At 49.7% G+C, this 26119-nt stretch overlaps 2 protein-coding genes and 2 long non-coding RNA genes across 10 annotated transcripts in view; 2 read left to right on the forward strand and 2 right to left on the reverse strand.

Moving 5' to 3' along the window:
* LOC111774245 (prostate and testis expressed protein 13-like) overlaps nt 1-10355 on the reverse strand; it is a 32316-nt gene extending 21961 nt beyond the window's left edge. Inside the window, exons 1-3 of one of the 6 annotated variants that reach the window (XR_011440549.1) lie at nt 5756-6113; nt 2205-2351; nt 624-850 (exon numbers count right to left, since the gene is read on the reverse strand). The gene's annotated coding sequence lies outside the window, so the exon portion shown is untranslated. The other 5 variants (XR_011440551.1, XR_011440548.1, XR_011440550.1 and 2 more) reach the window with 5 other exon arrangements.
* LOC138924993 (uncharacterized) lies at nt 6137-8624 on the forward strand. The gene is made up of 4 exons (XR_011440555.1): nt 6137-6336; nt 6565-6775; nt 7225-7332; nt 8026-8624. It is a non-coding gene; the product is annotated as an uncharacterized lncRNA (long non-coding RNA).
* Nucleotides 10356-10707: 352 nt separating the features above from the next.
* On the reverse strand, nt 10708-11522 carry LOC138925073 (uncharacterized). The gene is made up of 2 exons (XM_070273521.1): nt 11401-11522; nt 10708-11164 (listed from the first exon to the last, which is right to left on the reverse strand). The coding sequence occupies exons 1-2, from the start codon at nt 11520-11522 to the stop codon at nt 10708-10710; spliced, it is 579 nt and encodes a 192-aa protein (XP_070129622.1).
* A 164-nt stretch (nt 11523-11686) lies between these two features.
* LOC138924992 (uncharacterized) lies at nt 11687-22617 on the forward strand. 2 transcript variants are annotated; one of them, XR_011440554.1, is made up of 4 exons: nt 11687-12823; nt 13730-13895; nt 15681-15760; nt 19098-22617. It is a non-coding gene; the product is annotated as an uncharacterized lncRNA (long non-coding RNA). The 2 variants fall into 2 exon arrangements; XR_011440553.1 differs by lacking the exons at nt 11687-12823; nt 13730-13895 and having other exon boundaries at nt 14349-15760.
* The last annotated feature ends 3502 nt before the right edge of the window (nt 22618-26119 follow it).

Raw genomic sequence — 26119 nt, forward strand, 5'->3', positions numbered from 1 at the left:
TTCATGAGGAAAAAAGGAGAAAGTGATTTATTTTCGCTGTTGTGGGGAGAAGAGTTGAGAGAAGCAGTGAGAACACTGAGGAGGAGCCGGGGGCAGCAGTCCAGGCTCGAGATCACAGGGACTGCTATTAGAGTTGTGGCAGTAAAGATGGAGAAAAACTGAAGCATCTGAGATCTATTTTGGGTGGACAATTAGTGATCTACTAGGATGGCGAAAGGGCTGGATATCAAAGACTCCCAGGTGTGCGTATGTGCAACTGGGTGGAAGTGTCATTACTCACATGGGGAAACCTCACTGAGGAGTTTGAGAAGTGTGGCATGAAGAAGGGAGATAATTCAACTGAGTACATGTTATTGAGAGTTAAGGGAGAGACTCAAGTAAAAATGGCAAGTAGTCATTAGTTATGTGACTATGTAGCTCAGGAGGTAAGACTGGGATATAAAATCAAAATGGCGGAGGGTGGGCGGAGGTGGCAGGGTTGATGGTTAATCTTATGTATCAACTTGACTGGGCTAAGGGGTGCCCAGATAGCTGATAAAACAGTATTTCTGGGTATGACTGTCTGTGAGTGTGTTTCCAGAAGAGATTAGCATTTGAATCAGTAGATGAGTAAAGAGGATCACCTTCACCAACAAGAGTGGGCATCATCCAATCCACTGGAGGCCTGAAAAAGCAAAAATGCGGAAGAACGGCAAATTTGCTCTTTGCTTGAGCCAGGACAGCCATCGAAGATCCTGGTTCTCGGGCCTTTGGTCTCAGATTGAATGACACCACTGGCTTTCCTGGGTCTCCAGCTTGCAGACAGCAGACTCTGGGACTTCTCAGCCTGCATAATTGCATGATCCAACTCCTATAATAAATATACACATACATACATAAATAAGTATACGACTCTCCTATTGGATCTGTTTCTCTGACTAACACAGATTTGGGTACCGAGAGCGGTTCTAGAGGAATAGAATTTTAAAGATGCATTTTCTGAATCATTTCTGGAGTCTCTGAAATTGGCTCTCTAATCTGATTAGATTTAAAGACATTAATGACCACCTCTACTTCTGGTCATGAAGACAGCACTGACAGTCCAGGCCATGATCCAGCAATAAGACAGGTAAACTATCTCCACTGGACACTCCTAATCAACCACTTATAAGAAACAAGAATAGGGTGACTATACATAGATACTTTCAAACATTTTTGGTATATTGGATATATTATATCAAATATAATAAAATTGGCTGGTTGTCCCCAGTGTCACCAGACAATGTAGTGAAAGAATAGGATGAGTTCCAGGATTCCAATTTCCAGCTCAAGGGTCACATAAATGACTAGAGGCTTCCATGCGTGCCCTGAAGGAGACTTTTATCTCCTGTAGCCATAGGGCTGAAACTGCTGAAAATCAGACACAGAGCCTCATTCTAGACTGGCTGAATTACAATTCAAATTGAACTTCCAGCCTCACAGGGTGTCTGCTGTTAAAGTGAGGGCACTAATTGGGAAAGAATGGGATCCTGTAAGTTGAAATGATGAAGCTGGGACATTGAGTCCCTAAATATTGAAGAGTCTTCTTTGCTGGTGGAAGCACCCTCCCCATGCCCAGTGGAAATGGTCTCTCCACCCCAGCAGAATTGACTCCCCCACCCCCAGGCAAAAGTGGCCTACCCAACTGCAGTGGCAATGGCAGTGGCCTCCCTACACCCAGGGGTAACAGCATCCCCACCCCCAGTGCTATCAGTCTTTCCACCCCCTTCTGAGGGGATTAATCCTGCATTGCCTGGGGGAACTATAATGGCCTCCTCTGAGGCAGTTGCCTTGCAAGACAATGTTTATTATCCGCAGGACCCACCCCTCCACTCCTCTTTGCTTTTAGACCTGTAACTCAAGTCCCAGCAGGCCCCTAAAGGTGAGGCACAAAGTGTGACCCATGAGGAGGTACGTTACACTCCAACAGAACTACTTGAGCTTTCTAATTCATACAAGCAGAAATCTGGGGAACCTGTATGGAAATGATTACTAAGAGTGTGGCATAATGGTGGAAAGAACACAGAGTTGGATCAGGCTGAATTTATTGATTTGGGCCCACTAACCAGAGATTCTGCCCTTTATGTTGCAATTCAGGGGTTAGAAAGCGGGTAGAGGAAGAGATTCTAAGGCTTAGGGAGACTGGGATGTTAGAGTGGACTGTCATTTAAGACCCACTCACTCACAATGGGAGGGTCCAGAAGACACAACTTTCTCCATGGCTGTGAGGAATATATTTGTGAGGGAGCCCCAGCATCCTTGAAGAGCTCTGTGACCGCTCTTCTTGGTAGGTCAGACCTTCAGTGGAAAGTGCAGCCACTCAACTGGAAAACCTAAATACAGAAGGAGAAACCGGACCCCAGGGGGCAGGGGCCAAGTGGTGGCACCCAAATGCCAAAAGCAAGGCAGGCCTGGCTACTGCAATGGACAACAGAGCCAAACCAGTGATCAGAACAGTTTGACTCATGCAGAACGAGCATGTTGGCTAGTTAATCATGGTGTTCCTAGAAGTGAAATAGATAGGAAGCCTACTAAATTCTTACCTCATCTGCATAAGCAGAAAAGTTCTACATCAAGTGAACAAACATCTCACTTGAATCATAAAAACAGAGTCACAGCCCCTCAATCACTTCATAGACTTGAGCCAGTTTACAGACCCAGAACCCCTTAAATGAAGGGGAGGCAGGGTCCCCTTGAGGTACACTGCCAAAAGTGTACATGGTAATTCTTCCACCCAGCCTTGCCCAAGGGCACCTAGGGCCTTTTACCAGGGTAACTGTACATCCGAGAAAGGGAAACAGTCAGACCTTTCAGGCCTACTGAAACTGGCTCTGAAGTGACACTAATTCCAGGAGATCCAAAATATCACTGTGGCCCACCAGTCAGAGAAGGGGCTTATGGAGGTCAGGTGAGCAGTGGATTTTAGCTCAGGTCCATCTCACAGTGGGTCCAGTGAGTCCTGTGCTTATTTCCCCAGTTTCAGAAAGCATAATTAGAAGATACATACTCAGCAACTGGCAGAATCCCCTCATTGGCTCCCTGACTGTGGAGTGAGAGCCATTATGGTAGGAATGGCCAAATGCAAGCCATTACAACTGCCTCTACCTAGGAAAATAATAGACCAAAAGCAATACCACATTCTTGGAGAGACTGCAGAGATTAGTGCCATCATCAAGGACTTAAAGGATGCAGAGGTGCTGATTCCCACCACGTCCCCATTCAACTCTCCTATATGGCCTCTACATGCAGAAGACAGGTGGATCTTGGAGAGTAGCAATGGATTATTATAAGCTTAACCAGGTGCTGACTCCAATTGCAGCTACTGTACTAGATGTGGTTTCATTGCTTAAGTTAATGAACACAGCCCTGATACCTAGTATGTGATGTGGGGTCGATGAGCCAAGGAGTCGAAAGAAAGATTTCTTGGACTCTCAAGATCTGGCAGTAGTGCTCTTTTATTTAGAGAATAGTGTGGAATAGCATGGGGACAGGACCCACGGGCAGTCAGAGCTGCTGCTGCCGACATGGGGACAGGACCCATGGACAGTCAGAGCTACTGCGTGGGGACAGGGCCCACGGGGAGGAGGAGCCACTGCTGCTGCCCCCGCTACTGCTGCAAACATGGCTGGAGAGTAAGGCTAAATTTAAGGCATAGGCATGTGAGCCATCTCCCCACAAGACAAAGAAAAGAACATGCAAAAAAGTCAAAATGGTATCAGTGCAGGTGGGGTCTGGCCATTGGGTGGTCCCACAACTTTTAGATAAGAATCAAATCAGATTAAGTAAAGGCCAGAAGCCACCACCCTAAATCAGTTACATGAGGTTGCCAGACAGTAACCAACTTAAGTTCTTGCCTTCCCCATTAAGAGTTTCCAGAGATAAGGCCATCCTGCCTTCCTCCTGGTGCAGAGGGGGAGGCAAGGAGATTTCCTTCACAAATGCAAATCTCTCTCAAAGGGCAAGCAAACTCCACTCCTCGGAGCCTGCTTCTCATCTGCAGTTTTAAAATTAACCAGGCTAAAATCCTCATCAGTATGTATCTATTGATCTGGAAAATGCTTTTTTCTCCATACCTGTCTATAGGTTCACCAAACGCAATGTGATTTCAGCTGGCAAGGCCAGCAGTACATCGTTACTGTCCTACCTCACAGGTAAAGCAACTCTCTGGCCCTACGGCAATGTAGTTCGTGGGGGATCTTCATTGCCTTTCCCTTCCACAAGATATCACACTGGTCCATTACAGTGACAACATAATGCTGACTGGACCTAGAGAAGAGCAGCAGCAAGTACTCCAGACATATTGGCAAGACATTTGCTTGTCAGAGACTAGGAGTAAATCCAACAAAAATCAACAAAAATGCCTACCTTCGTGAGATTTCTAGGGGTCCAGTGGTGTGAGCATGTTGAGATCCTTTCTAAGGTAAAAGATAAGTTGTTGCGGGAGGCACCCACGACAACCAAAAAGGAGGCACAATGCCTAGTGGGTGTCTTGGATTTTGGAGGCAACACATTCCTAACGTGGATGTATTACTCTAGCCTATTGACCAGAGTGACCTAAAAATCTGCTAATTTTGAGTGGGACCCAGAACAAGAGAAGAGTCTGCAACAGGTTCAGGGTGCTGTTCGAGCTGCTCTGCCACTTGGGCCATAGGACCCAGCAGATCCACGAAGTGTCAGTGGCAGAGGGGGTGTTGTTCAAAGCCTTTGGCAGGCCCTATAAGTGAATCACAGCACAGGCCTTTAGGATCACAGAGCAAGGCCCTGTCATCCTCCACAGGTAATGACTCTCCTTTTGAGAAACAGCTCTTGGTCTGCTACTGGGCCTCAGCAGAATCTCAGCACTTGACCATGGGCCACCAAATTACCATGATACCTGAGCTGCCCACTATGAACTGGACGTTATCTGACCCAACAAGCCCTAGAGCTGGATGTGCACAGCAACATTCCATCATCAAGTGGAAGTGGGATACACGTGATCAGGCCCTGCAGGCACAAGTAATTTTTACACACAGGAATCTTTACACCAGTTTGAAATCAGACCACCCGGGTACAAATTCCAACTCTGCTTCTTACATCTATGGGACTTCAGGCTAGTTAATCATCCACTCTGGATCTCAGCTCCTCGTCTGTAAAATGGCTATAATAATAGTACCTTACAGTTATTAAGAGGATGAACTAAGGTAATATCAGGAAAGCATTTTGCGTCATGCTTGGTACATAAGAAGCATTCAATAAATATTAGCTGTTTTTTTTGGTCATTGGTGGTGGTGGTGGCTAACCTATCCACTTAACAAACATTTACTGAGCACCTCCTAAGTGTCAGCCTCGTGCTAGAGACAGAAGACAGGGCCGAACCCCTCCCCAGGAGTTCCCAGTCTAGTACCTTCAAGAATCAAGATCATTCTCTGGCTTAGTTCCTGTATGATTTTGTTTCGAAGCCAAGATGGGAGCAAACAATTTGTTGAGGTCTCGTCTCCAGTTCTCTCACTCCTGCCTGGAGGGCCAGGAGACCCACTGATGAGGATGTGGGCCAGGGAGCCTGGAGCCCTGGGCTGACGACCCAGCTCTGCCGCTCCTGCCCCATAACCTGGACAGGTGCCTTAACCTCCCCGGGCCTCAGGGCCCTCCTCTGCCTGCGGCAGGCACTAAACCCACTCTAGACTTCTCTGATGATGATTACAAAAAGCCACTACTGCCTCCCAAAAGGGCCAGACCCAATTCCCATCCTCTCCCCTACCTTGTAGGAAGGGTGTTCCTTAGTCTCGTGAATGAGGCTGGGCTAAGAGAGATGCTGGGAAGATGAAAACATGATCATACTTCCAACAATAACAACTGCGAGCATTTACTGGGCACTTGGTGCACCTGCTGACTAAGAGGCAGGCATTGTGCTCCTTACACTCTGTGCCCACAGCCACACCACTGCGACGGGAAGAGCTGGGCTTTGATCCCAGCAGCCTGATCCAGGAGCAGCCAACCACTGCACCACACAGCCTCTGGGGCAGGAAGAGCCCTCCACCGGCCACCTGGACAGGCAGAGAGGAGCACAGAGCTGCCCCCAAAAGGTGACAGCAGCGTTTTACTCCCTAAACCCAGCCTCCCTGCTCAGAACTTCGCTAGGCTGGAGAACAGAAACTACCCCAGGCGCCTTGGCACCCCCTAGATGTGCCCCCACCCTGCACAGCTTCTTTCACTTTTCTGTTTTATTAAGTGTGTCTGGGAGCCAGCCTCTCACACATCTTAACCTTCTCTGGGCTATTGATTTCTCATTCTATTAAGTCCTCTCTTTAAGTCTGGCCTCTAAACTCCAATTCCAAACGTGTGCGTACTCCACAGCTGCTCTCCCAGGCAACCAACCGCTATGCCCCCCTGACCTGGGGGGGGTCCCACACCTCCCTGCTCCCTCCTCTGGGGTCTTCACATGATTATCTCACTGAATCAGGAACTCTGTGAGGTGGAGTTTATTGTAAGCCCGTGTCAATAGAAGGGAAACTGAGGCAGCAATAAGCAGCCAGGATTTCCTGTTTCTGAGTCAGTTCTCTTCCACAGATTCACAGACTACCCCTTCCCACCCAAAGATGCCCCCCAAGACTCTGTGCACAACCCAGCTTCCGTTTCAGCCTCTCCATGGCCGAAATACTCCACAGCACCCCAAAAAGCAATAACGACCACCACCTAGTTTTTACTGCTTCCTCTGAGCAAACTGCTCCCGGAGAAGAGCCCAAGCAGAAGGGCCAGGAGCATGAGGGCCGGCTTCCAGGTGAGCGCGGGGCCGACTTCAGGTGAGGGCAGGGGCTCACGGTGATGGTGGGGGTGCCGCCTAAGTCTTCCCACAGTGAAGTGGGGAGGAGCAGGACAGCCTCTAACTCCGGACTGAGAGACACAGTGAGACCCGTCAGCCTCTGGACTCACCCTCCTCCCCATCCCCGCCACTCCGGCCCCAGTAGCCCTGGGGAAGAGCTGGCTGCACAAGCTGCACCCCTGCACCCGGTGGGTGGACGTAAGGGAGAGGAGTCACAGAAACCAGAGAGTGCGGTCTTAGGGAGGGGCCTGGGACACCCCATTCCAGAAGCCGATGGCTCACACGGCCTTCCTCTCCCCGCCTCACCTCCCATCTTCTATGAATTTGTCTCTGTAACAAACGTGTTAAACCTGAGTTGAGGCCACTTAGATAAGGCAAACATTTATTGAAGACCTGCTCTGCGCCAGGCACGAGGGACACAACCATGAGCAGAGCAGCACGTCCCGCCCTCCTGTGGGGAGCTCCGTTTACCGCCCCCTGGAGGGGACACACACAGACGAGCGACTTCAAGCACAGTGAGTGCTGAGCACAGGGGTGCCAGTGCCATGAGGGGAGGACGGAGAAGGCTCACAGAGGATGGAAAGGGGACATTCAGGCATCAAAAATGCCTATAACCAGCCCCCTCGGCAGCACATGCCCCAAGGCACGTGACCTCCCACAAGACTGCTCAGCTGTTGTCCAGGAACCCTGAGGCCACCCATGATGGCCCCCAGGGCTCCAGGCACCTCCCTCACAGCAGGTCTGTGCCACACTTGCCAGCTTTCCCGCAGACGTGTTTCCCCTCCGGCTCCCAAAGTCTGAGCGGCATCGCCTTCTCCCCAGGCTCAGGGCTCGAAATCTCCGACACGCCCCACTTCCCTCATCTACTGTACGTAGTCTGGCCACAAACACGTTCTGCTGCTCCTTGGAAAAATCACTCAAGTGCACCCCCTTCTGCCATCACACCCAGGCCCTCGACCCCTGTGCCCAAGGATCCTCGATGCCTCCCCAAACCGGATGTGCCCACCTGAACCTCTTCTCTTTGGGTTTTGGCTCCTCTTGAATTGAGTCAGTTCTGCCTGACCCCTGCCCACCCCAACCCATCCATTCTGCCCGTCACCCCATCCTCAGACATCCCGTCCCCACTCTGCCCATGCAGGCCCTCCTCCCTGGAAGTCCTCCCCCTTGTCTCCGGGCTCCAGCCAGTGTGAACCCCTGCTTCTTCGCAGGCGGCCGGTGCACGTCCACACGCCTCATGTCCCATCGTGCGCTGTGTCCTCCTGTGCTCTCCACCCAGACGACAAACCCGCAGAAGGAAGAGCCCCGCTCCCAGATGCTCCCCAGGACCCAGCCCCGGCTGGGCTGAACGTAAATGACGCAAGTGTTCAGTGGTTTCAGGAAAACCTCTGAGGAATCTTTCTGTAAAGAGCCTCCTCCCCTCTTTCTTAGGCCCAAGTACAGGGGAAGGAATTGGGGTTCTGGAGTGCCCCCTGGTCCGTGACCTGGCAGGGGGTGTCACACTGCAGGGTCCCCTGTGGACCCCCTTTCCTCATCTGTACAAAGGGAGATGCTCACATCTATTCCCAGGGTAGCCGGGTGATGGAGCGAACAAGCTGAGTGTGCGGTCAATACAACGTTAAATTGATTCCCTCCTTTCTTGCCATAATTTGCCTTGGCTGGTACTGCGGCTTAAGATGTTTTTCATGCGGGATTTGCTAAATGGAAGGCGTACCCTATTTTACGTAACCAAATATTATAATCAAGTAACAACTATTTCTTGGGTTCCCGCTCTGAGCAGGGGCCAACCTGCAGGATGGCGAAGGACCATGCTTGCCGGCTCAGGAGTGAGGACGTGAAAGGCACCAGGCAAAGTCCTCACCCTTCAAGGGGCTTCCCTTGAAGAGAAACAGGAACAGATAATTGTCAACAGCAGGCAGGAGCTGGGAGCTGATTCAGGCCACGAAGAGGCAGCTGAGAGGAGCCCCCGGAGGGACGCTCCCTGGGCACCCCCTGGGCCACCCTTCAATGACAAATCCCATTCCCACCCCACCCACATTCACGCTCACAGTAATCCTTTCAGGCAGGTGAGATTATCCCCGTTTTACAGGTGAGGCAAGTGAGGCTCAGAGAGGTTAAGCAACGTGTTCAAAGTCACTCAGGCAGGGACACCAGGATAGGAACCCAGGTCTGCCTGACTCTTAGCAGCTGAAGCTGCCACCACTTCCTGCTGGGACCAAAGGACTGGAGGAGGGGGGCTCCCCAGGCTGCACCTTGTGCAGTTCCAGCTGCACCTTGAAGGCCGGGAAGGGTGTGGGTGGGCAGGAAAGAGGGGGAGAGGAAAGGGCCTGAGGGAGCTGTAAGGGGCCTGCTGTGAAGGTGGCAGGCAGGGAGCAGAGGATCACGTCCAGAGGCATAAAGTTAGGCCAGCGTGTGGAGGGCCTTACATGCCAAGGTACCACATGGGGACGCTACCCAGGAGCCCAGGGGGCCACCCAGGCTCTGGAGCCTGGGTCACATGACACAGATACCTTCCTCTGTAGGAAGGTAGCTGTGGCAGCAGGTGCTGGAAGCAGAGGCTGCAGGCTGCCCAGGGAGGAGGCTGTGTGACCGTAACCTGGGGTGGGCCCCTAAAGCCTCCAGCAGGCCAGTGGCAGTGGGAAAGGAGAGGTCAGACTGGGCCCAGAGGTGCCAAAAGAACCGAGAGGCTGAAGTGATAGGGCACAGGAGAGTGGGCTGGTGAAGTGGAAGAAGAGACAAGGGGTCCCAGGGGCCCAGGCTGCCTGCCTGGGAGAACCTGGAGCTCTCCGCAGGAGGAAGTCAAGAGGAAGCACTGGCCCGGGGTGGGGTGGCGGGCCGGCGGGCCATCCAGGGTGCTGGGGCAGCCAGGCTACAGAGGAGAGAATGCGGAACCAACAATTAGTCAGACCCCACACCCCAGACTCTTCAGCACCATGGGGAGGAGAGAGCACTGGGCTGACTTCGGAGAGCATGAAGATAAAGTGAGGCATGGGAGGGGGAGGGGAGGACTGAACAGCTTAGGAAGCAACAAGTAGCAGCGCAAGAGCACTGGGCCGGGAGTCCAGAGGCCTCGAGGTGGCTGCAGAGCCTCCGACAATTCATTCCCATCCAAGCCTTGGTTTCTGGGGGATCAATAATCCCTCTTTATGAGGCAATAATGCAGATCAAATGCTTGTGGGGCCCTGGTAGAGATCACATGAAGTAATTTTTCTGAAAAGCACTTGGAGAACTGCAGAACGCAGACCACACCTACGGGATCAGCAGTGTGCAGAAGTAACAAGAGATGCTGTCTTCCCACACTCACCGCCACCGCCACCCCACCAGCCGCACAACCCCCAGCTCCTCTTGTTTTTCGAGTTGTTCTCCCTCACCCAGGACGGGTCTTCCTGCCCTTCTTCCTCCCATCTTGGTGGGACTGAGACATCAGGGGCAGCTGATGAGGCTGCAGCCAAAGGTCCAGTGGGGGAGCAACTCAGCCGCATTGCCCCACCACTGCCAGGCTGGCCGGCCAGAGGGCCCCGGGCCCAACCCCAAGGGCTGCCTTCCCCCCCCCCCCACCACGCCCCAAAGGCCCCCGCCAACACTCCTCGGGCTCCAACTCCTCCCCTCTCTCCAGCTCAAGGGAGCCAGGGAAAGAGACAGGCGCTCTCAGTGCCTTGAAACCCCTGTCCCAGCTGTGGCATGCTGGCCCTCCACTCTTGCCAGGTCTGAGCAGCTCATGGTCCGCCAGTCCTCACTGCAGAGAATCTCAGTCAACTATCCTCCCCCCTCTCCTCCCCAGCCCCGCCCCTATCATACGCCCAAATGCGGGTCTCTAGAGTTTCTCCCTCACTTCCCACTCCGCGTAACTAGGGGCAGATGGGTGGGAACCCCATTAGTCCAGGGAGAGAGGGTCATTTCTGATAGGACTTTGTTCCCGCAAAGCGAGACAGTGTGTAGGGTGGGGGTGTATGGTGGTGGCCCGAGTCCAGTGCAGGGGCAGGGGGCAGTCGAGACAGATGGCAGTGAGGAAAGGGGTAAGGGGTTTCGTGGGATTCGGGGCTGAGCTGGGATGGGGGGCAGCAGCCGAGGAACGGGGCGATCGGAGAAGCGGAAGGTGACAGAGGAGGCGGAGGGGAGAAGGCCCAGGGTTGGGAAGGGGCCCTCATCCCTGCAGGGGCAGAGGCAGGGCTGGGAGTTGTCCAGGGGACGGGGGAGGACCAGAGCGGGAGGGCTGCGAGCCAGGAGAAGGGACGCGGAGTGGGGCACACGGGGATGGAGACTGGAGGAACTACGGGAGCAGAGCGATGGGGTTCAGAGCCCAGTCGGGAGACGCGGAGATCGGAGATCGGAGTGCAGGGGACAGGCCGGCTGAAAGCGGGAGAGGGGAGGAAGGGTGCGGGGGTGGGGGCGGGGGCGGGGGCGGGGACGGAGGGCAGGGGAAGGGTGCCGGCAGCGGCCCGGGAGGGAAGGACAGGCAGAGTCGTCAAAAGTAGGGATGCGGGCGAGGGAGGGGGCGTGCGCAAGGGGCCCCGCGCGGACGCTGCGCGGGGGCGCAGGAGGCTCCTGAGGGGTCGGCTGGGGGCGCCGCGGGGCCCTGCCCTTACCTGGGCGGCTCCGCGCTATAGGGCTGAGCCGGGGCGGGCGCTGCTCCGCCGGCCGCCGAGCCGTGGTTTTCCCTTTTTTGTTTTTCCCTTTTCCGCGGCAGCCGCGGCGGCTCCAGCGCCATCCGCTGGCAGCTGAAGGCAGTCTGTGCCCTGCGGCTGTGAGCGGGCAGCGCGGGAGGAGCGCGGCCCAGGCGCGGGGCGCCGCCCGGCGGGCAGCAGGGAGACTGCGGCGGGGCCCGCCGGCCAAGTGACCCCTCAGGTGCCGGTAAGCCGCGCGGCCCCCACGTCCTCCTTGCCCGCTCGCCCTGGCCACGCGCGCCCGGAGCCGGGCGCCCGAGGGGCGGGACGGCGGCGGGGCCGAGCGGTCGGGGCAAACTTGCCGCCGCCCCGGGGCCCGCGGCCGAGCGGGAGACGCCGGGCTGGGGCCGCGGGGCGCGAGCGGCCGGAGCCGAGGTGCACGCGCTGCGGTGGCTCGACGTCGGGGTCCCTGGCGCAGCCCTTGCCCTGCACCGCCCTGCGCCAGCGGCAGCACAGCCCGCCCGAGGAGGGCCCGCAGGCCGGCTTCGGCAGGCAGAGGGCGCCTCCTGGTGGCGCTTCCGGGAACAGCGCGAGGGCCGAGCGCGCCTGGTTGCTAGACTGCGCCCTCGGCTGGGGGCCAAGGCGGAGAGCGGGAGGTTTCCTGCGGAGAGAAAGACCCAATTGTTCCGGGAGGGTGACAACAAACAGCCCGCATTTAGTCGTTCCAGGGCACTATTTTATGACTACAAATGTCTTGGGAGGAGCTGTCATCCCCATGTTTCGGATGTGGACCCTGAGGCTAGGAGAAGGGGCCAGCCCAGGAGCCCAGGACTCCAAGTGAACACGGTACCGAGTGGCAGGACCAGGAGGGCAACCAAGGTTCTGACACGCGGTCAGTGCCCATCTTACTATACAGCACAGCTGCCCTCAGGAGGAGGTGCGGAATGGGGTCCCTGCAGAAGGAGGCCCAAGGACACGTGGTAGCCTCAGACATGAGTTCCTCTTTGCCATCCCACAAGGTCTCTGTCTTGGGCAGATCGCGGTCTGATGGCAGAGCTCTCCCACCTTCAACGGCCTGGGCTCCACACCCGACCGTCACCACCTCAGACCCTCATCAAATCCTCTGTGAGGGTTGTTCCCGGACGTACTCCGGGGGCCTTGGGCACGAGAGGAGGGTCTCTGGACTACGGAATGTTCATTGACACTACATTCCCCAGGGAGGGCAAGCCGCCCATCCTTCCCACTTCTCTGCAGCCCTGGGGGCGGGGTTCCGTCTTCCCATCCGCCCTCCACACTGGGCTGAAGAGTGCTCCTGGGGAGCACATTATTTAGCACCTACTGTGTGCCAAGACTACAGCACTTACACAAGCGTGGCTTCCAGTAACCTTCACATCAACTTTGCAAGGTGGGCGTTGAGGTGACACTACCCCGTGTTACAGATGAGGAAGTCTGCTAGAGTTTAAGATCACTGTAAGCCAACCACACCTGGCCCCAAACAGGCTACACGGAACTAGTTTCTGATGCCAGCTCTGTCGGGCAGCTGGGCCTCATTTACAAAATGGACAGAAGGGTAGCAGGGGCCAAGCAGAAAGCACGCTAGGGGGTGGGGGGGTGGGGGGGGGCCGCCCCTGGGACCTTAGGCAAGCAACTTCACAACCCTGTGCTTCAGATTCCCCCTCTCTGAACATGAGGGTTGCAGACCTAAATAATCTCTGAGGTTACTTCAAACTGAAGTGCCAAGTCTGGACCCGGGGCCCTTTTTACTGGAAGGATGCAAGATCCGAGAGATGGTACAGGCTTAAGTGTTTGGAAAGAGAAATACCGTCTAAGTGAAACGCTTCACCTTATTCTTGTGCCTGGTGAGCTCACCCTATGGACAGGAAGGTGGGAGGAGCTTAGGGCAAGATCAGAGGGACTGTGGATGCATCCGGAGGGAGCCTTGGCTTCGGCCTAACAAAGAGCCCGGTTTCTCCCCTTCCTGCAAGGACGACTCTTTCTTTCCCGGACTTCAGGCCTCTGGGCCTAGAAGCAAGTAGCCCTCTACGAGTCAGATGGTGGCAGCAAAGCCAGAGAAGCCTGCCTTTAGCGCCAGCCTGGCTGTCCCCTGCCCACTTTCTTCTCTCTTCCTTTTGCTACCAGCTGCTGAATTTTTTGGAGTTCTCACTTCTTGCTCCCCACTTTCTTTACTCCTGAATGTCAGTGCCACTTGTCAATCAAAATTTAATTCCAGGACAGTTAACTTCCCAGGCTCAGCTGGGGGTGGGGAAGGGGAGGGGAGGTCAGTCCAGATCATTTTCGGATTCCACAGCAGGGGTGCGTCAGAGGGGAATGAGGCTGGCCCAGCTGAGCTATCTCAGGCTGCTGCCTAGAATGAAAAGCAGAAGGGTGGGGAAGTGGGGCTCCCTCCCCTAGAACCTCTCCTCTGCTGTGCTGTGCTGCGCTGGACGGACAGGGGTCGGCGTGCTTGGGCATCATGGGTAAGTCGGGAGGGCCCGAGCTCTTGGGTGGCTGGAGCCCGCAGCAGGGAGTTTGTCCTCCTGGATTTGTTCTTAGCGTCTTCTGTCTTATTATTGCCTCAGGTGCATCCACCAAGAACACTTGATCTGAAATTTACCTACTATGTCTTTTCCAAAGGTCTCTTTGAAGGTTTGGCACAAGTTCATAATGAACCCCCTGCAATAATTGGGGCCAACTGAGGCCCAAGTGACCCGGTGACTTGTCCTCACTTTGCTGGGTGGCACATGCCATCAGCCTGTCACCGTCTCCTAGAAACTACTGCAACAGTCTTCTCACTGCTCTTGCTACCTGCAGACTGGCTCCCTCCCACACGTGCACAGGCGCTGTCAGAGCGATGGGCCTGAAACGCGCTTCACCACCTCACGCCCCGGCTCAAACCCTTTCACGACCCCTATTGGCCTTTAAGGTAAAATTGAGTCCCAAACTCCCTAGCACAGCACAGAAGCTCCCCGCTCACTTCTCCTGCCTCACCCTCTTCCCCTACCACACATCTCGTTCTCCATGAACACCAAACTGCTCACAGTCAGTTCTCGGCCCTTCCTATTTTATGCTCTGTGCCTTTAACCCACGGAATTCTGCCTGGAACCCGCCCCTGCCCACACACACACACACACAGGTACGCAAGTGCATATTTACCTTTCAAAACTCAGTTTAGGAATCTCCTCCTACTAGAATTTTCTACCACCCTGCTGTCTGGCCCTTTCCCTACAGAATTACTACTCCTGTGTCTAGACTTCCCGTGCACTCATTAGACTTTGGTCACTCACTTGTTTCACGTCTGCGTTCACTAACAGACTGTGAACTCGTTCTCCTGGGTTTATTTTTAGCTCCTCCCTTCTTGGCATTTTCCACAGGCGTGTCCATGAAGCAGAATTTACCCACCATTTCTCTTCCAAAGGTCCCTTTGAAGGTTCATCACAAGTTCATAATGAGAGTATGGACTTAAAAAAAGTTTCATACTAACAGCACAACACCTGGTATAGTAGCTGCTCAGTAAATGTGCTGATTGAATGAACCAGCGTGGAGTAGGGGCAGTGGGATCTGCAATCTTGCAAATCACATTTGCTTCCATTGTTGATCCAAATGAGTCAGGTGAAATAGCCTACCTGGCAATGTGACATCATTGGTCCCAGTAAGCTTGAAGCCTTTACAAACCTAAGCTGAAGCTGGGGTTCACATCTGAGGGGTTTGAGGTTGAAGGAAGCAAGAGCCCGACTGAGTATCCTTGTTGCCACACAGTGTTAACGTGCAGCAATCCCGCCAGAGGACTACAGTCAAATCCAGATTAAATGAAAATAATTCTGTCCTTCCTGTTGCCTGTTTGGGGGATAAATGGTTCATTCCTAAAGGATGACGTCTAACAGAACCAGTTTAGAAACAGAATTGAAATTAGAAAGGGAACTGTCCTTTGATTTTTACACCTGCCTTAAAGGATGCGGTAGGCATTGGTTTTGCCTAACGACAGTATGGCCAAGTGTTGGCAACGAGCAAACATATATGCATGTAGGTTTAGACGTACATGGCCCCCACACCTCACAACAGCGCATTGCTCAACCTTACAGGCTGCAGAGACCGTCTCTCATGTTAAGGCCCACCTCCCCTGGACAACTCTAACACGGCTTGCTCCCCCCAAGATCTCAACTCCATTTTGTTAGTCTAGGCATAAAGAATACCACTCACACCGAAATGAGAATGAAAACTTGGATCATCCTGGATCAGAATACAACCTGCCTCTCATTCTGCAGCCCTGCTCTCATCCCTGATGTAAGAACCTGGTTCATTCCCATCATGTGCCTCAGTTTCCATTTTTTGCTCTGCAGAGGAGGTAAGCCGCCATGGCAGTTAGTTCTTCTTCAAGAAATCTTCAGTGCCTCTTATGTGCCAGGCACTGGAGACAAAATAGAAAGCAAGATACATCCTGGGCCTGGCCCCTTGGCGTGCACAGTCAAGTAAAACATAGCGCGGAGGCAGTGCCTTCTCCTTCTAACAGTTTTTGTTCATCTGACATCGGGGATTTTCTGTATGATATTTCACATCCATTAACTCCGTGACATGGTCATAGTCTAGGCCAGCAGACTGGGTGAGGGGTGGCAGACTGCAGGGCCCTGTGGTTTATGTAACTCCAGGGTTGACCCGAGGACCATTAGCACACACTGGCGTGGGTGCACCCCCAGAATTCTCAGCCTGGATCTTCTACAGGCCTACTCGGAGCTGGAGGCCTGCCTCTCTGGCTGCACCTGTGTGGGAATGGGGGCACTGGCATTCACCCGCACCAGTAAAGGTTTGTGACAGGGCCAAGATAGGAGGGTACCATGCTCACTGCTCAAAGCGGCATTTGACTAGTGATGGACTCCATGGGTCCGTGTCCTCCTTTCCTCGCTTGATCTCACAGTCAGTCTAGGCAGGTTCCATGGCACCGTGTGACAGAAACAAGCCACTCAGGAGGGAAGTAGCAAAGCTGGGTTAAACTCAGGGCTCCCAGCTCCAGAAGGGAAGCAGGCTGCATGGAGGGTGCTGGTCAGACATCCCTGTGGGAAGGGGGTAAACTCGTTTGGATCAAACTGGGTAAAGTGTGAAGCAAGGACTCAGGAAGTTGGATATTTTTCACCCTTTCACTGTTGCCTTCTCAGTCTCCGATAACAAGTGCCGGAGTCCAGCTCCAGCAGAGTCCAGGTTCCTGAGGGAGAGACGGAGTCGGCGCAGTGAAGGAGGGGATGTGAGACTTGAGTCGGTGCAATCAAGTCTGTCTTTACTGTGGACAATTGTCGTTTTTATATTTTTCAGGATTAGTACAGAAATAGCTCTACAAATATTCTCAGAGAGATAAGGAAGTACAAAGCAAGTCTGTCTTTACTGGTTTTTACTGCGTTTTTATATCTTTTTTAGCAGGGGATAAATATAGGAGTACAGATGTTCTTGCAGAGTAAATCACAAAGCATTCATTGATAAGTAATATCTTACAGGGAACAGAGTTAACTTTTAGGGGGGCAGAGGTTAACTATCTTTTCCTGCACAAAAGCGACTTCAGCAATTAAGAAAAGACTTCTATAATGTTTTGCCAAACACATGCAGGGCAACAATACACTTTTCAACAACTAACACATGGAGGAACACTCCAATCAACCACAGAGGAAGGGGTACATCCGCTCCCACCAGGGAAACTGGGGGAAGAGCAAAACATTAACCAGAAGGAGGCAGCTGCTTTGATCCAAATGCTCTCTTCAGTACGAACTCCTCATTAGGGAGAAAAATTCTCCCACTATCTATGTGATGAGGATTTTTAGGCTGCTTAATTTTAAAACAGTTTATGATGAGGATTTTTAGGCTGGTTAGTTTTAAAACTACAGATGAGATTCAGGCTCCAAGGAGTGGAATTTGTTTGCCCCTTTGTTGGGAAACATTTACATTTCTAAAGGGAAACCTCTATCTGTGAAGATGCCTCCCTCTCTGTGCCGGGAAGAGGGGGGGATGGTCTTGTCTCTGGAGGCTCTTGGTCAATGCCAGAGGCAAGAACTTAAGTTGGTTGCTGTCTGGCAATCTCATGTAACTGGTTTAGGGTGGTGGTGTCTAACCTTTCTAACCTTTACTTAATCCGATTTGATTCTTGTCTAAAAGTCATGGGATCACCCAATGACCAGACCCCACCCACACTGATACCATTTTAACTTTTTTTCATGTTCTTTCCTTTGTCTTGTAAAGAGATGAATCATATACCTATGCCTTATAAAATTAGCCCTAACCCTCAACTCGCAGCAGCAGCAGGAGCTCTGACTGCCCGTGGGTCCTGTCCCCACGCACCAGCTCTGCCTGCCCGTGGGTCCTGTCCCCATGCCAGCGGGGGCAGCAGAAGCGGCAGCAGCAGGAGCTCTGACTGCCCATGGGTCCTGTCCCCATGCTATTCCACACTATTTTCTAAATAAAAGAGCACTACTGCCAGATCTTGAGAGTCTAAGAAATCTTTCTTTCGACTCCTCGGCTCACCGATCCCGCATCATATGTGCGTCGGGGGGAACTTGCCCCTTGCGATATTCTGAAGGCTTATGCAGGTGGTCACATATTTTTCTCAGCACCAATCCCGCGGGGGGAGCAAGCTCTTTTCTCTAAAGTGGCCATCTGGAAAATTACAGCATGAGCAGGAAAATGGGATATAAGACAAAGGGAAGAAAAACAAGTTTTTAAAGTTCAGCATAGCTTGGGGAAAGGCCGGCTCTTCATATTCTCGCGGAGGGGCGCCCTGCCCCCCTCGGCTCTTCTTGATCGGCTGGACCCTGTCAAACACCCGATCAAATGCTGCCTCGGCCCCCGGCAAACAAGAGGACACCAAAGAAGCAGGACAATTGAACAGGAGGAAGGGGCAGTAAGATGAAGGACAGGGTGGCGTATTCCACTGGGAGCAAAGCACAATGACTTCAGCAATGGAAGGACCCAGAGAAGGGTCTGCCTTCTCCACACGGCCGCCTCAGGAGATCCAGACAAAAGGACAGTTTTCACATCAGCCTGGTGTGTGGGTCTGCAGTTTATCCAGAGAACAGTTGTGTCTGAACAGTGGCATTAAGGCTTCCTAGGAATCATTATGAATGACTCTGGGATATTATAAAGATATTTAAAGGTATAAAAAAATGTGAGTGCATATGTACATGTATGTATGTGTACATATATATGTGTGTGTACATGCACACATTCCCAAATACATATATATTTCAACATAATGTTGGCCAGTTCTCTTTTTCAGCTCAACAGAACAGCTATTTAACAAGCATCTTTCATCTGCCTAGTATGATATTAGGCACTATAGGGAAGAGAAAGAAAAATTGGACATGGCATCTACTTTCAAAAAGTTTATATTCTGGTACATTTAATTTTCCCTTCTAAAGGAAAACCTTTAAATTTTATCTCACAACTATTTTTAGGAGCTCATCCCTCTCAAGGAATTCAGAATAGCAAAAGGAATAAGACAGCAGAATTTCTATTAACCCAGGACAGATTTCTGACTAGTCCTAGCTAAATGAGGTGTGGGTTACACTCAAGAACTGTACTACATATGCGCTGTGTCCAAGTTTGAAAGACTGGGAGAGATGCTTACCTGCTAGCTGCACTTGTAACAGAAGTTTTGTATTGAGTATTACATGGTTTAATACTCATTTCCATTCTTATTCTTCCAGATTCCAGGCAAAAGTCTTAACTGAGAAGACTCCAGCTATCTTAATTTGGAAAAGACTAAAGGAAGATGTGGTAGCAGTCTTCAAATACTTAAGATCTTTCCTGGGTTACTTTACCACCAGGACCAACAGATAGAAGTTACAGGCTGATTTTAGCTCAAATAAGAAAGAATTTATGAGTTGCCTCAGGAGTTAATGAGCTCCCCAGCATTGGAAGTATACAAGCAGATGGATGGCCATCTGCCAGGATTGCCATAGACAGTATTCCAGCATTGGATTAGGAGATTGAATGAAGGTACCTTCCATCTCTAAGATCTTGGATTCTCCGTCTATCTCCTTGGCTCAAGGCTAAAAGGAAATTTCAGTCTTTAGAGAAATGTAACACTTATTGTTGAAAGTAAAAGATGTGCCTTATGTATTTGGGCCCTTCTCTTTAGCTTCAAGGGCACTTTTCTTTAAGCACTGAAGATAATTGATACTAGGCAATGCAATTATTACTTAAGTGCTCTATTGACAAAGGTAATATTGACACACTCAAGTGTTAGTAGCTAAATAGCATTAACAGCCTTGTTAAAAAAGGGAAACACTTTACATAAAAGGCCCATACTTTCAAAATAAGACCCATCTGAATAGATGAGCATCCTGCTTGTTTTTTAAATGACTTCTTTTTTGAAGAAGAAGAAGAAGAAGATTATCCCTGAGCTAACTACTGCCTGTGCTCCTCTTCTTTTGCTGAGGAAGCCTGGCCCTGAGCTGACATCCGTGCCCACCTTCCTCTACTTTACCTTATATGTGGGACGCCTACCACAGCATGGCGTGCCAAGCGGTGCCATGTCCGCACCCGGGATCCGAACTGGCAAACCCTGGACCACCAAAGCAGAACATGTGCACTTAACGGCTGCACCACGGGGCCAGCCCCTAAGTGACTTCTTATAACACACACGTGCATACACATTCAGGAATGAAAACACTGAGTGGAGTAAAGATGAATAACTCTCTCAATATATCTACTGCTTTAATGCCCCGGAGACTGCACCTCGTGCTAGAGGAAGGATGGTTTCCTTCATGCATTTCCCAGCATTAAGCACGTGGGTGAAGCTCAGCACACAGTAATACCTTGTTCTTGGGGATACAAGTTGACTCCAGTTACCCTTGCCGCCAATCTGATGGAGAGCACTGCTTTTCAAACACTAGTCAATAAGACCCACTGTAGAGGTATATAGCTGACTTAAAAATTTGGCAGGGAAAGAGGACTAGAGAAACTAAATTGAAAAAGAAAAAGGAAAAAAGTAGACCCAAGCAAAAATACCTACACATAAATACTTAGACATTTAATAACCAAAATACAAAGTAAGTCTTCTCTCTCTCAACCCCCAAAGACAATATTTTCATTCTTCAGTAATGATACAAGGATCTGCTTTGTAGGGTAGTTGGATAAAGAAGTGGATGGGGGCAGGGGAAAGTTTGTTAATAACAGAAGTTCCTGCTGAGGCTGTGTTTTCAGTCTTCAGCTGGGTTTAGTGAACAATTGCTCCTAGGTGCCGGCCCTGTCCTTGATGCTGGGGATGCGCATGTGCGTAGATGAGGTCCCTGCCCTCAGGAGTTCCCTCTCTCCTGTGAGGCATGGAGAGGCACTTCTGTAGGAGTCAACCCACTAATTTCAGTCCTCAGCTCAACCCTGCTGCCCCTGCACTTTGTTCCTTAAAAACAAAATAAATCTGAAGGCATGAGTAAATACGTTTAAATACACATCTCACATATAAATATATGCAAATGGAGAGTAAGAGTTCTCAGGATGCTTTTCAATTCTATCATTGTGTAAGTACCTAGTCCATCTCACCACCACTCTTCATAACAACTAACATTGGTACAGCACTTCACAGTTTACAGAGCGCTGTCACAGCCACCACCGTATTTGCTCGTCACCACATTTGTTCGCCCTGGGAGTCGTGTTAGCCTCATTTCAGAGATAGGAAAGTAACCTATTTAGGAGTAAATTATGAGCCGTCAAGTTGTATGTCCTGATTTTTAACCAGAAAATTCCCTTCCACTCCTGTTATGTTTTAACCACCACTCTGCCACCTTGATGTCATACGTGTAGAACCTGACGTACAAAGAGTTGACGGAACAGCGCTCTGCCACTGCTTGGTTAAGTGAGCTGCAATCCAGACTCAGGCTCCTTCAAGTTCCAGGCTTTTCCTTTTTAGCTGAGCCAAGCCACCGCTTCTGCCTTGGGCCAAATGAAAAGGTCACAATGTTTTTTTGTGGAAGGAAAAACACAGATGAGACCAAAAAGCTAGAAAATTTAACCTATCACTTGAAATAAGAGCAAAAATTAAATCTTACTTTTAAATCAATCTTCCCTTTAAAGTAAGTTCCGGTGTACTTTATTTCTCTCTCTCCTATTTTGTGCCTTGTTTTATCTATGTCTCCCCCAGGGGCAGGTCTAATGTTGATTCATAGACAATATTTGGAAAACCTACCCTAGGATGACATACACTGTCCACTGTACATTTTTTTTAGTCACTAGGTCTGAACCAAACTCCAAAAGCATTCTAGATTCTGAATCAAGGCAGAACTATGCTATTATCTGTGTGTAACAGAGCACGGTTGACATCTAATAAATGTTAGATAATAAAAATAGAAGCAGTACTTCAAAGTCACAATATCTGAAGAATCTCGTTCAGCACAAAGTAAGGTAAACAGGCTGCCGTCACCCATCTGGATTTGCGCCAATAGGCACCTTCCCCGTGGCTGTCACAGAAGACAGGACCAGCTGGTATCCCACTGGACATGCCGGACAGCACTGTCCACCCAACACCAGAGTGAGAGAAAGAAAAAACAGGCTCTTTTGTTCAGCTCTCTTCCCTAATTATACCTTGGGTCTAAATGAAGAAAATACAGCACACATGACCAGAAATAATTTAAAAGTAAATGAAAAGCAACAGAGTGGAGGGTTTAATCACATTATCAGCGGCAGGGTCAGAGGAAACACACAGATGGGAGCACCAAATTATCTACAGTGGCATGAAACAGAAAGAGAGCCAGAACCAGAGGAGGTGAGTCAAGAAATTAAGCTTCGTTTCCATGTTAATTCAAAACTGTTTGGGGCTGAAGGAAGAAAGAAGCAATGATAACTCCAGTAGGGAACTGCTCATTAATATCCTAGCAAAACAATAACCTCAGATAATAGGAAATATGATGTCTCCCGAGAACAGAGAGAAATTCAGATTTACTCTCCCATCCATGGAGTCAGTTTAATAGAGTATATTCAACAGAGCTGAGTTAATATCAACGAGAAGGCTAATATATTAATTAGGGGAAATTCTTCATACTAGTGACATCTGGAAACAAACAAACCATTTTAAAAAGCAGGTGGCTGGATTGTAATTAGTCTTTGTGTGGTGAACATGATGTAATCTACACAGAATTCCAAATATATTACTATGTACACCTGAAAGTTATATAATGTTATAATCCAATGTTACTGCAATAAAAAATAAATTAATTAAAAAAATAAAAATGAAAGCAGGTGGGAGATCTAGGTTGTTTTTTCCGTCTGAAAGTAAGATTGGTGGTTTGCGGTTCCAGCTGCCCAGCAGGGGGAATGAGTTAGGGGTGGGGAGGAGGACGCAGCGGGAATGAGAGGTGGGAGGGGGTGTTCCCTTTGTGCAAAGGTATTGAAACCTACTATTGGATTTATTACAGTGTTTTATGAAGAAATACAAGAGATTACCCAGACATCTTCAGCTAACGCCGGCATTGCACTAGACATTTAATATAACAAATGGCTTGTCAAATGTTACCACGTCTTGTGGATGATGAACCTAAATAAATGGTCTCCTGTCTGGGATTTGGTGCCATATCGTTTCATAGTACTGGTCTAACCTTAGCCAAGACAACTATAAGGAATCTGAGGTTAGAACAAGAATCTAGGAAATTCTTCCTTACTTTCACACACTTTTACAAACTGTCTTTCTGTTTATATCTTTTAGATACCAAAGAGCATAGGGATATCAGGAAGTTTTCGATCAGCTGCCTTATGCTAAATAAGACTGCTCTCCACTCTCTTAATACTCTTGGACCTTTGGCGGAGGGGGAGAAACATCGAAACAACACAAAGCTCCCTGGCATCTGGCTGGGCCACCATGCAGCTGTGCCATGCAAAAGCACCTCAGACCTTGGCCACACTGGGCACGTGCCTCATGAAGGGAAAAACAACATTGCTGGCAAAATGACCTCCTTGACTATAAAAGCTTCAGCAGATCCTATCAAGATTCTTAAAAAATGAAACCACTAACAAACACTACATTTTTACAACTTATTCCAACAATGTCATTGCCCTGTGTTCCTCAATTAGGTGCTGCAGACTTTCAGGACTATTGACAACCAAAACATAAAGTTTTTGTGTTACCTACACTCACTAGGTATCTGATGTTATAGTAAAGGGCAGGTGAGAAGTAATAAACAGCTAATTGTTATCATTTATCAGGTGTTGACTATGTGCCAGGCACTATACACTCTACAGGAATTGTGTCACTGTCATCAATACTACCCTATGAGGTGGTGATATTATTATCCCCATTTTGTAGATGATGAAACAGCCTTAGTGAAATTAACTAACTTGCCCAATGTCACACAGTCAGTAAGTGGCAGAGGCAGGGCTGTTTAATGTCCAAAGTCTGTGTTCTTTATCCACTCTGCTACATGTAGGAATTAGGGGTCCAAAAACATGGAATGGGTTGCTGCATGAGTGAGTAAGTCCCTATGACAGGACATATGTGAGCATCTCCAGAGTAAGTAGAGGATGGATGAAGGCATTGAACTACTTGGATGGTGACATGGTAGGTGACCTCTGAGGTACATTATTTTCTCCAATTTTTTTAAACATATAATTCACATGCCACAAAATTCATCCATTTAAGGTGTATAATTCAATGGCTTTTAGTATATTTGCGAGGTTGCATAACTGTCACCACTATCCAATTCCAGAATATTTTCATCACCACCGAACAATTCCAGAATATTTTATTCACTCCATATCCATTAGCATTCTCCCCTCTCCCCAGGCTCTGGCAACCAGTAATCTACTTTTGGTCTCCGTGGATTTACCTCTTCTAGACATTTTGTATAAATGAATCACATAATATGTGACCTTTTGTAACTGGCTTCTTCACTTAGCCGTCATGTTGTAGCGTGTATCAGTGCCTCATTCCCTTTTAAGGTCAAATAATATTCCATTGCATGGACATGCCACATTTTGTTTATCTATTCATCACTGATGGACTCTAAAGTACTTCCCACTCTGAAATTTTATGAACACAAAGCTCCTGTCCTTAATCCAGCTGGGACAACTAACACATAACGACTCAACTCAATTTAGTTCCAGGACTGTATCTGCAACTTCTTGGTGGACGTCCCTTAGTTGATATACTATTGCCTAAAACACAGAATGGCCAAATTAAACTAATTTTCCTTCAAAGCCTATCTCTCCTATAAGCTTCCTTACTTGTATTAACGGCAAATGCCAATTTCTTAGATTCTCTCTCTTTTTTTTCTCCCCTCCCCATATGTTGCATATTAACTTACATGCCTGCATCTGTAAACTCTACCTCAACTATACTATTTTCCCCATTCTGTCACTTCACCAATTGTAAGCCTCTTGGTGGATGTCACTTCTCTAAATTTCACCTCAACTATACCGCTTCCCCCATTTGTCACTTCTCCAATCATAACCTCTTGGTGGATGCTTGTGAAGACGAGAGGTAATGTGGTTAAGGCACAGCACCTGACACGTAGTTCATACTCAACCAACTGTAGCTACTGCTTTTCATACTCATCGTTGAATCCTCTGTAAGATGTGGCACACTGCTCTGCACAGAGTGGGCAATCAAAAGTGCTCGTACTGCCAAGTGGAAATGCGCGTGTCAGGTGGGGGAACGAGAGAAAACCACAACAGCAGGAAGAATGGGGCAAAGAGAACAGTAACCAGTGGCTGCAGGAAATGAGAAGGGTGAGCTTGGAAAGACAGCAGGATGTGGATAGAGCGAGAGGAGGAGGTGCGTTTGAGACTGATGGAAAAGCCGAGGTCTAGGCAGGACCTGGATCGCCAGGTGAGGGAGCCAGAGGGGAGGCTCAGTCTGACTGGGAGAGGGCTCACAAGGGTAGGAGAGGGAACCACAGCCAGCTGGATAAATTATGAACATCTCAGAAACCAAGCAGAGTTTAATCTCGATACAGCAGTAACTCTAAAGCCATAGTAGGTTCTTGGGCAAGCAAGTGACTGACGAAAGTAGTGTTTTTAGAAAACCAAATGGGTAGCCATGTGCACGACAGATGGGAGAGCAGGAGGAGGAATTCATGGGGGTGTTTTAGATGCCCACATGTGTGGCAAAAGGACCAAGTTACAGTGGGAACAGAGCAAGGGGTACATCAGAAAGACATTTGGAAAGAAAAAGAAGTCACAGGCCCTGGTCACAAATACTGTCAACGATCCTAAACTTTAACCTCCTTTCCCTAGGCTGACGTTTTATTTTTCCCTGCTCCTCCAAGTCTTTGTTTCCTGAAACAAAGCTGGGAATCAGTTAACCAGTTAATCAACAAACTTTTTAGTCACTGCTGCCAAGCTGTTCTGGACCAAGATGGAAAGATTCCTGCTTACTCTGATCTGCCTAGGTGTGCCCAGTCTTAATCACAATTCAGCTCAGAACTTCTCTGGAGAGAGAGGAAGACAAGAGTTGAGAATGTAAGTTAACCAATCATAACTCATATCTAAAGATCCAGAACCTTCCCCCCACAATCCTATTAGAGTGCAAATACCTCCATCCAGCTCTGTTTGTGCTGCAGCTAATTGTCACTGACTGCTCAGTCAGGCTGGGATTTACCCCAAAGAGGGCAATTTCTAAAAGCCAAAGAAAAAAGACAGCCAAGAATATTTAGGTCTTTTTCTTTCAATAGGTAGTAAGGCATAGGACAAGTTTCATTCCACCTCTTTTCCTTTCACTCGGGCTGTTAGTTATAAACAT

This window comes from Equus caballus, chromosome 7 (assembly GCF_041296265.1).
Source record: "Equus caballus isolate H_3958 breed thoroughbred chromosome 7, TB-T2T, whole genome shotgun sequence".
Taxonomy (NCBI): Eukaryota; Metazoa; Chordata; class Mammalia; order Perissodactyla; family Equidae; genus Equus; species Equus caballus.

Bases quoted from the DNA above. Each gene is read 5' to 3' on its own strand.
- LOC138925073 (XM_070273521.1), bottom strand. From the start codon at position 11,522: ATGGCGCTGGAGCCGCCGCGGCTGCCGCGGAAAAGGGAAAAACAAAAA. The intron at 11,165-11,400 runs GTAAGGGCAGGG...TCCCGCTTTCAG, and splicing joins TATAGCGCGGAGCCGCCCAG to CCGGCCTGTCCCCTGCACTC.